This window comes from Stegastes partitus, unplaced genomic scaffold (assembly GCF_000690725.1).
Source record: "Stegastes partitus isolate 25-593 unplaced genomic scaffold, Stegastes_partitus-1.0.2 Scaffold1644, whole genome shotgun sequence".
In the NCBI taxonomy this organism is placed as follows: domain Eukaryota; kingdom Metazoa; phylum Chordata; class Actinopteri; family Pomacentridae; genus Stegastes; species Stegastes partitus.
Genome location: NW_007579375.1, coordinates 9,918 through 24,790, shown reverse-complemented (window position 1 = coordinate 24,790; position 14,873 = coordinate 9,918). Strand labels below are relative to the sequence as shown.

General features: G+C 40.1%; 2 protein-coding genes across 2 annotated transcripts; one reads left to right on the top strand and one right to left on the bottom strand.

Annotated features, from left to right (window-relative positions):
* Positions 1–208: 208 nt before the first annotated feature.
* Positions 209–6,335, top strand: spout1 (SPOUT domain containing methyltransferase 1). The gene is made up of 12 exons (XM_008301222.1): positions 209–276; positions 361–400; positions 2,279–2,392; positions 2,477–2,636; positions 2,732–2,821; positions 2,899–2,948; positions 4,730–4,860; positions 4,949–5,021; positions 5,145–5,243; positions 5,399–5,501; positions 5,741–5,888; positions 6,038–6,335. Exons 1-12 carry the CDS (start codon positions 229–231, stop codon positions 6,122–6,124), a joined length of 1,143 nt encoding a protein of 380 aa, XP_008299444.1. The 5' UTR covers positions 209–228; the 3' UTR covers positions 6,125–6,335.
* Positions 6,336–6,573: 238 nt separating this feature from the next.
* On the bottom strand, positions 6,574–14,314 carry st6galnac6 (ST6 (alpha-N-acetyl-neuraminyl-2,3-beta-galactosyl-1,3)-N-acetylgalactosaminide alpha-2,6-sialyltransferase 6). The gene is made up of 6 exons (XM_008301221.1): positions 14,224–14,314; positions 13,813–13,885; positions 10,961–11,155; positions 9,244–9,656; positions 9,038–9,145; positions 6,574–8,943 (listed from the first exon to the last, which is right to left on the bottom strand). Exons 2-6 carry the CDS (start codon positions 13,834–13,836, stop codon positions 8,760–8,762), a joined length of 924 nt encoding a protein of 307 aa, XP_008299443.1. The 5' UTR covers positions 13,837–13,885; positions 14,224–14,314; the 3' UTR covers positions 6,574–8,759.
* Between the last annotated feature and the right edge of the window lie 559 nt (positions 14,315–14,873).

The window sequence follows — 14,873 nt, the reverse complement described above, 5'->3', positions numbered from 1 at the left end:
TATGTTTATTTATTTTTCGAACTTTTATCCTATAATTCCACAGTGTGTGTGCGTGCTTATTTTAAGTCACAGCAGTTACATTTTAATTTAAACTGTCTGAATTAAAATTTTACGGAGGAATTTATTTTGGCGGGTAATATGATGATAACCGCCTTTCTCCGACTTTTATTTTGAAATGTGCTTGTCGACCCGGAAGGAAATGAACCTCACGTGTTTGTGTGTGTAAAAATGTCTGCCGGCGTAGCAGTGAAGAGACCCAAACTTGTGTCCTCTCAGGTACTATTGCCGTATTGTTGAACATTAATAATGACAATACACCTTTATCTATACCTTCTGTAACGCGCTTGTTGTTGTTTACAGGCCGAGGAGCGGGTGGACTGGAAGAAACGGAAAGCAGAGAGTGAGTAAACCGCTAAAGCAGCTAACAGCTCTCAGCTCCATGCCTGCAGTCCAGCTGGGTTCATAGCTAGCCGAGTTACAAACACAATATGTATGCGTACAAGTGTGTATGTTTACGAATGTGCAAGGCTAATGTGGGCCACGTTACTATGAATTTCAGTAGTGTTCTGCCCACCTGTCAGAGCCGTGAGGGAATAGTAAAGCTCAGAGATTCAGTAGAAACTTCAGGACCCATTTGGAACCAATAAACAAGACTGGCTGGGTTACTGTGTCTTCATGGCACCTGTAGTACTTCAGTGTACCCTAAACTTCTTCTCTCCTGCCCTTTGTGCTCATATATACTGTTATACTGTTAATTCAGCCACATTCTAAATACAGCTGTTCTCAGTTACAGCTACAGTAAATAAATACATAAATCGTGTAGAACAAAGCTAAAGGTTTCATACAGTAATGGTAAAATAAGCAATCTTTCCAGTGTTCATGGATAATAATAATACATTTTAAAAAAAGACACACTCTGGGGATGAAAGGGACTTTCATTAATTTCCTGAAAAGGGGCACAATAAGGGACCTTTAACTTTTGGCATGTGTTGGGCAACAAGGTTTCTGCAATACACAATGTAATGTGAAAAAAAATACAGGAGTTTTCACCAGATGACTTGATTTGGAAGGAATTACAATAATGTTAGTTTTATAGCAAAGTCCATCTGCATTGAAAATACAAAGTCATTGAAAGAAAAGGCTGATAAAAGCCATTTGAAAACTTCCATTACACTGGTGAAAGCATCCAGCATAGTTTTTTGCTTTGGGTGGCACCGATCATACAAAGATTGTGGTGCCAACTTAAAGAGTCAAATAAATTTGTGTTTTGTTGTGAAGCAGCAACAATTGCAAGACACTGCTGACAAAGTACCTGCTTTTGGTCAACATCATCTTTCCTGTAGCAGAAACATTTCCATAAAAATAACGTTGTGTATATTTTTTGCAACCAAAACTTCCTTTTTAGTATTTATCTTCTATTTTCCTCTCAAAAAAATCCAAACAACCCATCAAGAGAGTAAATTATTCTCTATCAGACAGACTTCTCGTATAGATCAGTAATGAAAAATGGGAAATGTGAGTTTTCTTGTTTGTATCGAGCAGCAGAACATTTGTGTTACTTAACCTGACATCACAACTAACTATGTACATGCAATATTTTTTGTTGATCAAATAATCAAAAGCTTGATCTGTATAATGCAAGTGACGAGTAAAAAAACAAAAAACAAGGGAGGATGGCAAAGCTAATGTTTAATTTTTTATAAGTAAATTCAATTATAGAAATTAGGGATGCACGATATATCGGTGACCACATCGGTATCGGCCGATATTAGTGTTTTTTCCCCATATATCGGTGTCGAGCCAATGAACTAATTTAGCCGATGTGAAAAACCAATGATTGTCTAACATTAGCGCATTCGTCTCTACGTTTAATATTGCTGCTATTTCAGAGATGTTTTTACTTTAATGGTCCTTGAACGTTAAATATGTTTAAATATGTTTTACTTTTGTTATATAATAAAGAAGACTATGTGGTCTAGTTTGGTATGGGCTTCTTTTGAATAGTTTTCACGTTCTCACAGTGCTTACTTATACTCATTTTTCAGTGGGAACAAAAACTGAATGTTGACATCGGTAATATCGGTTATCAGTGATATCAGAACTCTTATTATCGATATTGGCCAGAAAATTTAATATCGTGCACCACTAATAGAAATTGATATTCATGAATAATTACTTCCACACTTGTTGCATTTTTTATGCTATCTATTAATATATACCAGCAGTCTTTTAAATAGCTAAGTTTCATACCAATGCCATTGATTCCTCCTGGATACAGAGAAAGAGGCTCAGAAGCAAAGAAAAGAGGCCAAACTGATCAAACAGTTGGAAAAGCAGAAACAGCAAGAGGCTGCAGAGAAAGCAAAGCTTGAACAAAGCCAGAACAAGAAAGGTAAGCTTTTCATCATTCAGTGGATTGTTTTTAAATAATATGATTGTAAATTCAGTGTTTAAATGAGTGATGTGTGTTCTTTAGGTCCGGCTTACACCGTCAGTGTTGCTCTGCCAGGTTCTGTCCTGGACAACGCCCAGTCACCTGAACTTCGTACATACCTGGCCGGACAGATCGCTCGAGCCTGCGTCGTGTTCAGCATTGATGAGATCGTTGTGTTTGATGAACAAGGGGAAGATGTCAAGTAAGCTATCTTTGAGGTACAGCTTCTTTGTGAACACTCAGAAACCATAAGAAAGCTAAGAGGAAAAAACGTTGCTCTTTGGCTTTGTTCCACAGAAGTGTTGAAGGAGACTTTAAAGGCGTTGGGAAGAAGGGACAGGCTTGTATTCAGCTCGCCAGAATACTTCAGTACCTTGAATGTCCACAGTGAGTATGGAGATAATCAGATCACTATTATCCGTCCATTTTATCAGACTCAGATTACAGATTTTGTTCTCCAACAGGTATCTGCGCAAGTGGTTTTTCCCAAAGCATCCAGATTTACAATATGCAGGTAATTTTTCAGTGTTGTACATTCATTTTGGGCGGCTGTGGCTCAGGTGGTAGAGCAGGTCGATCCCCTGCCCCTCCACAGTCGAAGTGTCCTTGGGCAAGACACTGAACCCGAAGTTGCTCCCAATGGCAGGCAGCACCTTGCATGGCAGCTCTGTCACCATTGGTGTGTGAATGGGTGAATGAGAAACACGTTGTAAAGTGCTTTGGATAAAAGCGCTGTATACCATTTACAATAGAGGGTTTTGAGTTTGGACACTTAGGGTTCCCGCTCAGAAAAAAAATTGAGCAGCTGCTGATCCAACCAGGTGTGGAACCTTTGCACTGATAAAAGTATGCTGAATATTACAAGTTAGCAAATTCTGTTTACGTTCTAACTTTGATACTGAAGAAAGCTTTCTCTTCTATGACAAGTTAATGAGTCATCAGAAACCTCTTTAGCGCCTTTGACACATGCACTCATTTCGTCTTAATCTGATGACGTCTGGCTTCATGTCTGAATTGATGTCCTGGTCATTTTTCTGTAAAAGGATGTGACAGCAACTTTACCAGGTAGAATCTAGTAACTTTTTCATATTGGTTGTTGCTTCCAGCTGTTTGTAGGAGTCTTTGCTCTGAGTTTAGTAAACCTGCAGCATCAAACGGCAGCAGAATCAATATGAGCGTCTCCAAAACAGCTTATAGAACAGCAACTATAGCTTCATTAGTTACTTATATCATCTGACATGGAGACAGAAACTAACAGCAAGTCACGCTGGGTATTTTCCTTCACCTCATACAGATGAGCTGTCACAATTTGTAAGCTGCAGTTAAGTTGTTTGTTAGATAGCGGCCATAGCTGTGATATCATCAAGCACAGAGAGGGTTTTCAGTGTTTAGACAATCTTATCATTCATAAACAATGGCTATGACTTTTTCCTGTTAGTTTAGTCTTTTCTTTATTAGAGTATTAACATGTGTACTGTGTATAATGTACTGTCCAATCTTGTGTGTGTGACAAATCTGTATCGTCACTCTGTGTCAATGTGGTACAGTTGCCCTCAAGTGTATTCATAGCCTTCCATTAAGGAAAAGGCAAAATTCACAATAGTCACTCAAATAACTAGAAACTGAAAAAGGTAGTAATAAATAAAAATTTGCTAAATTATAATTTAGTGATAGAAGACATTGCTTTTGAATTGTGGTTGAAAGGAATAGTTTAAAAAAAAAAAAAAAAAAAGCTATCCTGGACAAATTAGAGCACTTTGCTGATGAGCAGTGGGCTAAAATCCAAATACCTGTCAACAGGTGCAGAAGTCTGACTGAGAGTTACAGAAAACACTTGATTGCAGTGATTGGCTCAAAGGATTGTTCAACAAAATATTAGTTTACGAGTCCCATCATGCTTGTTTGCTTGTCTTTTTTTTCTGTGGTACCACAATTCAGAAGAGATGTCATGATTTTCATTAAATTTTTATTTATTATTGCTTTCATCAATTTCAACTTATTTCAGTGACAGCTCCTTCTTTAATGGGAGGGTATGAATACATTTGAGGACGACTGTATGTTTGTATGAGTGACATGGGAACCATTAATGTAAAAGTGACCTGCCTCGATGTCAGAACGTTGTCGCTTAAGCAGACTGACGAAGCCGACTTCGAAGAAGTGTTACATATCGCAAGTCTGAGAATCAGTAGAAAATAAAAATAAAATGAAAACTATTATTGTGCATGTTCAGATATGACTGACTTATAATACTTTGTAAACGTCAGGTGGTAACAGGACACATTTTCTTTCTGCTAGGCTTGCTTAACCCTTTAGACAGTCCTCACCACATGAGGATGGATGAGGAATCTGAATACCGGGAAGGAGTCGTCCTCGACAGGCCGCCCAAACAAGGAAAAGGTTCATTAGTCAACTGTGGAATGAGAAAGGTGAGCATGGCTCCAATGTGGGCACTACACCTCAGTGTGTATTTAGGATGTATAATATAGATTTAACTGTGTTGCTCTGCTCCACCAGGAGGTTCGGATTGATAAACAGCTGCAGTCTGGACTCCGAGTCACGGTGCAGCTCAGTAAGACACAGAGTCAAGGTGAATTTCTCAATCACTTTCCAGCATTTTTTCTTTTTATTGTTTTCAATGATTTATATCACATCGTACAGCACATCAGATCAGCGTGTGTTTGTGTCCATTTGTCTGCCCAAACATCTGCAGAAAGCAAACTATGTAAAGGTATTGTTGTGGCTCCTCACGTGCCCAGGACTGAAGGAGGTCTTTACTGGGGATACACTGTCCGCCTGGCATCTTGTCTCAGTAGGTTTCCCTTTCTCCTAATACACTCAGTATTAACATTTTTCAGCATAACTACATCTTCTTCACACACCTGACTAAGTTGTTTTGTAAGAACACAGTTTGCGATTATCTCTCCAGTTAATGCCTTTTGCTGCTGTTGTTTTTCGTTGATGCAGGTTCAGTTTTCACAGAAAGTCCGTATAAAGAAGGATACGATCTGACTATTGGCACATCAGAGAGAGGCAGCAACATGGACCAAGCAACACTGTCGCCATTCAAGTAGGTTCAGAACCAGTGAGATCATTAGGTCCAGTATACTTCCAGTGTTTGAAATATCCTTTAATTGTTTGCATCCTTACATGCTAAATTAAGATGCTAAACATAGTTAACATATTCTTAAAAACATTGGCATGTTGTCATTTTATTGTGTGTATGTAAGCATGCTGGCATTAGCATTTAGCTCAAAGCACCATTTTGCTTAAATGACACAGAACTAAGGTGAATTATTCCCTTTTTAGGCATCTTTTGGTCGTTTTTGGAGGTCTTCAGGGATTAGAAGCCAGTGTAGACACTGACCAAAACCTGGATGTCTCTGACCCCAGTGTTTTATTTGACCTTTACCTCAACACATGCCCCGATCAGGGCAGCAGGACCATTCGTACAGAGGTGAGGACAGAGATACACTGTCTGTTTTTTTTAAAGCATTGTGTGACAAGATAAATTGATATTATTTGTACAGTAAAATGCTCTGCATATTGCTTGTTCTCACCAGTGTGTTCATTAAACTGTTTGCTTTTTTTTGTTGTTGTTAACAGGAGGCCATCTTAATTTCCATGTCAGGGCTGAGACAGAAGATGTCAGCCGCCTTTTCAGGTGTTTCCAGTGGTTCGTTAAAGAACTAGTGGCGGAGCAAAGTAAACAAAGACATGCTGGCAGATGAATCATCTAACTGGTATTTACCTTGAGGTTGTCCATACCTGGATTTTTTGGCATTGCCTCTAGTAAACACAGCAGTAACACATTAGTGCATTGATGTTAGCTAATCTTATTTCTTTGTTTCTAAATGACTCAACAAATTGTACATATTTTAATACAAATTCTACCCACATGCTTGAACTGACTTGATTTGTTTTTTTTGAAAACTGGTACAGAACTTTTCATGAAAAATGGTGTTGAGAGCAGCACAACATGGACAAAGAAATGGTATTGAGTTTCTGCGTTGAAGTTCCCGGTTTCTGGAGAAGTAGGTCAAACACATAGGAGGAAGTTGTCCAACTGCTGTCCTAAAAAAGATTTTTTTAGTGGGAGACTAAAGTACTTTACAGCTCTCAGACTGTCGTTTGGGTGCAATCACATTCCAATTCCCATGCATGCTGCACATATCTACCCTTTATATTAACATTTCAGTTTCTGACGTTAACCCTCTGAACCTCAAAGCTCAGCCAGGTTTGACAGATATGACATTTTGCTCAAACTGGATTCTGTAAAAAAAAAAAAAAATTCTGAGCTTCTCAGCACAGCATTAAACCAGTACCGACTCAGCTGTGACCAACAGTCATGTGACAGAATTCAGGGACTTTTTGGCTGAAGTGCAAGTATGCTAACAAATAAAACATCTAAAAAGCAAAATATCCATCACATGCACAACACCAATGTTGTTCCGCTATTGGTAACACCTGGGCTGATCTGTATAAACGTTGTACATGTTCATTTTTGTGTTTTCTTTTTTGAGTCTAACCTTGTTTTCATAGAAGTGCAGGATGTAACACTGCAGTGAAAAATGAGCCCACAGTGAGGACAAATGTGAAGGAATCAAAAAACTACCAGACACCGCTTGTGGTTCAGAAGGTTTAAAGGAGCCTATGGTGGTAACTTTTGGGTTATCTGTGGGCTTAACGTGAGGTGTAGCAGGTGATAACTAATGCAGTCTAATAGAACAATCTCCTGCAGGAAATCCTACCTTCATGAAAGTTATATTCAGTTAGTTTTTGTTTTGAGCCTACTGTATATCCATAAGATTGTAGTTTAATACACCTCCTTCTGTGTTGCAGATGCTGAATGTGTTCCTAAGTTTGCTTCATATAAAAATCTGTGTTTCAGGCTGTTACCACAATAGCAGGCAATTTAAGCTTCATATAGTAATTGTATTTTCTTTCTTTTTGTTATTGACCAATTATTTTCAATAACCAAACAGCGCAGGCTTCCGATCATAACTAGACTGAAGCACATTTCGTGCACAGTGATGAGAGCCTTTCCTGAGCACGAATGTTGCCAAAAAAGTATGTTTGCAGACTATCTACTAGCAAAAGGCAACACAGTTTGAAGTTATTGCACCCTTCTTTGCTTCTTACTCTGAATTCGTGCAATTCCATACTGATGCACAGCCCGACCAGGAAGCATTCTGGGGGCGATTTGAAATTAGGCTGCATGCACTGCAGTGCCACTGAGGTAAAAGGAGTGAAGGTAAAATGTTCTTCTTACAATGCTGTAGTAGTATCTTAATTATATCTCTATGTTTGAGACGAACAGACTTAAAATAATCAAAGAACTCTGCATAATGTGACAGTGTTTCTGCCATTAATTTGGTGCTGTATAATTTATGCAAACTCAACATGTCCAATAATGATGTTCTGTTTTGTTACTGTTGAGTAACACAGATCGCTTAAACAGTTCATCTGACATCTTTTAACCAGAGCTTGACTTTGCCAAAACATTTAAGTACTATTCTGAATATGTATGCAGCACCAAGTTAAAAAAAAAAAAATGTATGAGACTAAAAGCTGGCACTGAATCCACTGTTTCCTGATTTAAATCACAGTTCAGACTTATGTTTAGTTACTGTCTGGCTGATTTGTGCTAAGACATAAAACATGCAGCTTAAACATTAAATGAAAATATATGCAGAATTATAATAGAGTTTTATATATATATAGTCTTCGAGTTATGTTATTGAAAAAATATTGTTTTGGTACTGGTTCAGGAACTGCTCATGTTACTGTATCATAAGGCCCCAACATACAGTAGATTGTTTATAGATTGAATTAGTGGGTTGCTGGCTCTGGCTGCTCTGTCTGCAGAACATGATCTCTTGTGTAATGGACAGATAAGAGCTATTTCGAGTCTGTTTTGTAGGCCACTTATTTAGAGGTGCTTGCTGATGTAACCCCTCCTCAACATGGGAAACAGAACTATATTTTCAGCACATAACAAAAATATTATAAACATGTAAAAAAATCATTTTTAAATTCATTTTCTATTTACAAAAATCACTTGTCAGATTACTCCCACAACTCAATGTGGAGTAGACGCAGTGCTTCAGAAACCTTACGAAAGTGAGTTTCTGCAACAGAAAACATTCGTATATGATTCCATAGCGATTAGGTCCAATTTTAGGTTTTTCCAAATGCTTCTGTTGCCCCCGTGGCAATTCCTGAAAATAGCCGCCATTCATCGCGAGGCTTCACATTTGGGGAAGTTGCAGTGAAATCCAGCTCATCGTGCTCACGCAGGCTCCTGTGAGTGCAGAGATCCGTCTTTTCACCACTTTGGATGAGTGAAGGTGATGTTGTACTGCTTTGCCCAGCGTGCAAACACCTGTTTCTCTGTGATAAAGCGATGGTGGTTTCCTCTCCGGCCGCTCTCGTTCTGTATGTATGTCACACATTCATCAGATCCCCTGGGTTTGTAGTAGTGGTACGGCATCTTCTTGGATCCAGGTTTTCTGTTGGCAAAAAGGTTCATTTTTGTGTAAGATGACTGGTTTTCTCTCTAATTTGTAGTAATGGATGGTTGAGCAGTTCCAGATTCATACTCACCCGCAGTGATTGGGTTGAACCATCCCATATACTTTGATGTTGTCACATATCTCGATGGCTATGACCATCGTAAACCAGCCTGTGCTCAACCACGAGTGAGATTTTTGCCTGAGTGGATAAAAAAAACAAAAAATAACAAATGAGAGAATCGATATGGAGGTGATACATATTAAGGTACCTCGTATACCAGCTCACTGAATACTCACCTGTCTCGTCCTGTTTCTCTGTGAAACAGACTGTCAAATCTGCGCATCTTGCTCGGCGTGACACTGAAACAAGACACGTTGCTGTATGTCATGCTGACTCTCTGGATCAACCTGTATAAGGTTCCTTTGGCCTCCTTCCCAATCTTGTTCGGGGGTCCCCAGAAGATGATCACAGGGTTGCTGTCTGTGCGGTGTAGGAACTCGTTGGGCCTTCGGACCACCCTGAACACACTGGAGTGGGCTACGACCCTCAGAGTCGTCCGGTTCCCAACATCCGACTCGTATCCCAACGTGGGGGCGTCATTCATGCGAATAACACACTCGGTACGGTCGATCTCATCTCCCGCTCGAGTACCCAGGACGTGGCTGGAGCTCGTCACCAGAGCACAGTTGTGACAGTGCAGGTTCAAAGTCTGAGAAGGAGAGACGACAAGCTTTTATGTATTAAAACAACCGTTTGCTGTCAGTAATAGTGTTGTAGAAAGTGTATAGACAGTTGCAGTGACAAATTGTCCACACACCCATAGTGTGTATTCATTTTCTGAGATATATACTTTGATTTAATGTTTACATTAAATGAGTTAACAGTACTTGCAAGAAACTACCAAATCAGAGATAAAACCAGTAAACACTACTGGGAATAGTGTATTAATAGGGGGCTTTTAACTCTATGAATCCCAAAACCCTCCAGCAGGTTTGAAAGACATGTCATCTTTGTAAAGAAACGCCCAAATTTACCCCATTTATTAAAGTGGGAACCAGTGAAAACAAAAACCCTTAGATATTCAACTTTCCGATCGTCCTTGAACTGATCACGTGCAATGTGCCGTTCCATCATGGAAAATGACCAAAGTCTGACCATAAAATTGTGATATCTCTGTGGCACCACAATGCTTCTTTAACAATATAATAATAGCACTGTGGGACACGTTTAACCTTTATCACAGAGTTGTATATATGTGATGCTACACTTGGACTCATGACAAAGTGTCGTTATTTATCTTAAGCTTAAGCTATAATGATGGACATGATAAAGACACTACAGACAGAAACAGAAGAAGAGGGAGTTATGTGATTAATATGGATGGAAACCACACTCATCTAACAGCTCACCTATGCGTTCACGCTGTCTGGTTTGGAATGACTAATCTCTGAGTATAGAATGTATTTTAAATTGTCGCCTGGTAGTCTTGGAGAAGCTTCGGTTGCTTGCTGATGTGATGCAAAAGGTTATTGCCTTTTTATTCATACTGCGTGGGATGTTTTGCTACACAAAGTTCACAGCACAGGCTGAGAAACACGACTGAACTGTGTGCAGTTTATTGCCATCCTGCTATAAAATAAGATATGATAGTACTTTATTGATCCCTTTTCAAGAAAATTACTTCTGCATTTCCATCCCGTCAGCAAACATAAAAAGTCAATGACCAATAACAGGGCGAGGCAAGAGGAAGAACTGTCTGGTCAGCCAGCATGAGCAGCACCCCTTACATTAAATATACTCCTAAAGTTAACTTCCTACCAACATGGATATCTGCCCGCTGCAGCAGCAACAGATGAACACTTGTGCTCCACTCCTTCTCGAGTGTTTATACCAACAAATCATTCTGTATGCCAACTCAGTCATTGTATGAAACCTCGTCTCTCCCACGTTGACATGCAGTAATTTGAACGTAAGCATAGAGTTGTAACACCTGTGTGTTTGCGTGCAGCCCACCTTGTTCCCATAAAATGGTACATAACCGTCTCTCCCGGACCATTTCTTCAGGTCTGTAGTCTTGATGGCGTGATTTGTAGCCACGTGGAAGGGAGTGTAGACGGCCTCGTTGGCGTTGTTGGAGCCGTACAGGATGAGGAGTGTCATCAGGATGAAGATGGCGGCGAAGATCACCATCCTGTGGCTCTGCTGTCCCTGCAGCGTGCACAAGAGAGGTGAAATGTGACGTAGTACAATTACTTTAAATCACTTTACACTTTCTCCACTTTACTCAGGGAATTAATCTTTTTTTTTTTTTTTTACACCTGCATTTATTTAACAGCCACAACTGCTCATTTCATTGTGAACATTTCTTGGTTCTTGGTTTTTCCTTTTCTTAAATTAATATAAATTGAATATTTAGCGAGCTGTTGCCTCGCAGCAAGAAGGTCGCCGGTTTGTGTCCCAGTGGGGACACCAGGATCTTTCTGTGTGGACTTTGCATGTTCTCCCCGTGCAGCGTGGGTTCTCTCCGGGTTCTCCAGCTTCCTCCCACACAGTCCAGAAACATGTTGAGGTTAATTGGTGATTCTAAATTGTCCGTAGGTGTGAATGTGAGTGTGCTTGGTTGTCTGTCTGTAAGTGTAGCCCTGTGATAGACTGGTGACCTGTCCAGGGTGTCCTCTGCCTTCACCCTGAGTCAGGTGGGATAGACTCCAGCCCCCCTACGACCCTAGTGAGGATTAAGCGGTGTGTAGATAGTGGATGGATAGATGAATAATTTAGTGATTTGGATAATGGGTGGGACAAACAAGCAATATGAAGATATCATGTGAGGCTCTGTATATAAACTGTCTGATGTTTTACTGAACCATAAATGCAATCGATTCATTCATTCAAGTCTCACCCAATCTCAAAATGTTACTTACACTTTAATGCATAATTAATTAAACGATTTATAACAGTCACAGGGTCCATTTTCTGCACTGACTAGTTTTACTTTCGATTCTTTAACTACATTTACCTGGCAATACATACTTTTAAGCAACATTTTCAGTGCCCCGTATTAGGGGTTCTGCTAGAATTTAAATAGAAAAATAAAGCTTTATTTATCAGGCTCTGTATAGTGACGGCCCTGAATACTAACCTAACGTCTCTCAGATTGGTTGATCAGTGTCTAATGAAGCTCGATTTAGGATGAAAGGCTGTTGAATCTCTGTTGATGCTTGACATTTAAACCAAACTGAAAGCACTCATTATGACAGATATTGAATAAATGTTGGATTTTCAGCCATAGCTGACACTAAATCAATATGCTTCAACCATCATCTACAAAGTCAGTCTAACTACATTTTATCAGACTAAATATTGAAACTCTATTGTAATGCAACACTTATTCAACCATCATCATCACAAGGCAGTCTATATCTAAACTTTAGTTGATTAAAAAACTTAAATAGTAACATAGTCAAGCATATGGTGCTGAATTTAAAATTTATGAGACCCATCTACACTTCAAAGACAGTATCTCACACAGTTCTCTACCTTAAAAAAATGCATGATTTTACACAACATTGATGAAATTATGATATTTCACTTGTCGATGAAACCTTAACACAATAATTCAATCACATTGTTTCAGCATTTTAACTATGAAAAGCTTGATCCACCTTTGCTTTTTAACCTTAACCAAAAATCTACATTTTTAACCAGACCTGACTGATATATCGTTTGGCAAATATTACTGTCACAGATTTATCGATATCAGCATATATTGGACAACATACGCAAAAACTTTCCTTTACCGAACATAATACAGGACAACATGCTTGAGGTCATATAGAAATGGTGTCGTTACAGTCTGTCCAACAGAGCGCACGCTGACTCCATTTTATACAGTACTGTTAGCACTGTCTGCAGCACATGTAGCAGCGCAAACACCACAGCTGGGCAAATGGTGGTGCGGAGTCAAGGGGTGTCTACTAACTAGGTATAAACTATGACCTCGTCATTTTCCTTTTTCAATATAACGTACTATATAAAAACAGTAACTACTTCAGACTCCACTGTCTACAACACTCTTAGCACTTTCAGCAGCACATGTAGCAGAGTACACATTACATCTGAGTCGAAGAGGCTTCAGAATCCAGTTTTGTCCTCATGCCTCATGGTAAGTTGCTAACTAATTTGTGTACAAGATGACTTACTACATAAAAACAGTAAGCACTGTATGCAGCACATGTAGCAGAGCACACATCACAGCTGAGCAGATGGTGGTGCGAAGTCAAGGGATGTTTTCATAGTAAGCTGCCAACGAGGCTGTGAATTGGATTGCTGCAAAGGTAATACATGGTGATGCCGTTGTTTTTTTACTCAACATCGAAGCAACGTCTGTGTTGGAATTCATTGTTTGCTCTACTCAGCACTGTCTGCAGCACATGTAGGACAGCACACATCACAGCTGAGCAGATGGTGGTGCGAAGTCACGGGGTGTCTTCACACTTTTACGGATTGTTGTAAAAGGTAATAAACAATGGCCCTATCATTTCCCCTTTTCAGCACAACTCTAAACGACTACAACAGCAGCTGAGTTATAGTTACATGAACTCCCTAAAATAAGCATTGGCACAAAAAAATTCCAGTACAGGTCAGATTTTAACTTAAAGATAGGCATTTAATGTTTTACTACAGTTTTACTAAATCTGTTTAATACACCAGCCTCCACTTGTGGGTGCTAAAGTTTGCATATAATGCTCACAGATGTTAAATCAAGACTTGTGCTGCCTTCATGCATGGCTGCACTAATGATGATGATCATGATTATGATGATGAAGGGCATAAAGGGCTAAGCGCCACACCTCGGCCTGTCTTACCTTGCCACTGAGCCGGAGCCCCATGCTTTCTGATCAGTGCCAACCCACGAGCTGCGGCAGTCTGTCATCATACCTGACAGGAGAGACACAGTCGTGCTTTAAAAATCCAGCTCGCCTCATTTCACAGCGCATCATTTCAGGTGCAATAATGTGTACAGACAAGAGATTGGGAATTCCTACACTCTTACCCAGTCGCCGAATGTATTTAATCCAACATTTACCTGAAGTCGTGAGGCAGTAAAATGTAAATATTATGGCACGAAAACACCATTTTGCGCAGCCGCCCACCGTCCGTTGCGTAAACGTACCTTTCCGGACCGGGAATTCCTCCGAAATGACATCGCGCTGGTGTGATAAAGAGATTATCTAAGCCGACGGGTGAGAGTGCGAGGCCAGCCGCGGTGGGTTTACCTTGTCATTGTGTTTGTGTTCTCTCTCGGATGTCTCCCTCATGTCTGTCGTCTCCCATCTTCCTGCACCACTCGCTGACGTCACGCCGCGTCTCTCACTGCAGCAGGAAGACTGAAGCTGCAGCCCAACTTTCCTGTGATCACTAACTCACACTGCTGCTGCTGCTGCTGCTTGCTTCTGTCACAGCCACAGGCGGATCTAGGGTCTGGACGCACTGGAGGCTCAGCCCAACCCAGCAGCACACTTTTAAGCCACTGCATAAGAATGGAAGGGAAATGTGAGATGCTAAAGTGGGTAAGACACCTCCCCCTTCACAACAATGCATCCATCTATTATCTATACACCGCTTGATCCTCTGGAGGGTCATGGGGAGCCTATTCAGGGCAAAGGCGGGGTTCACCCTGGACAGGTCACCAGTCTATCACAGGGCGACACTTTGAGACAGACAACCAAGCACACTCACATTCACACCTACAGACAATGTAGAATCAGCAGTTAACCTCAAATCAAACACAATTATACATGGTATAACGCACAGTGAAATGCGTTGTGTATCTGTTCCACAGCGAAACAATGATAAGATAAATAAAGATAAATAGGAATAAGGAATAGAACACACAAGGAGGCTCAGACAGTAGACTCTTTATATA

Bases quoted from the DNA above. Each gene is read 5' to 3' on its own strand.
- st6galnac6 (XM_008301221.1), bottom strand. From the start codon at position 13,836: ATGGGGCTCCGGCTCAGTGGCAAG. The intron at 11,156-13,812 runs GTAAGACAGGCC...TGCACGCTGCAG, and splicing joins GGCTCCGGCTCAGTGGCAAG to GGACAGCAGAGCCACAGGAT. The intron at 9,146-9,243 runs GTGAGTATTCAG...TTATCCACTCAG, and splicing joins AGAGAAACAGGACGAGACAG to GCAAAAATCTCACTCGTGGT.
- spout1 (XM_008301222.1), top strand. From the start codon at position 229: ATGTCTGCCGGCGTAGCAGTGAAGAGACCCAAACTTGTGTCCTCTCAG. The intron at 5,502-5,740 runs GTAGGTTCAGAA...TTCCCTTTTTAG, and splicing joins GCAACACTGTCGCCATTCAA to GCATCTTTTGGTCGTTTTTG. The intron at 5,889-6,037 runs GTGAGGACAGAG...TGTTGTTAACAG, and splicing joins GCAGGACCATTCGTACAGAG to GAGGCCATCTTAATTTCCAT.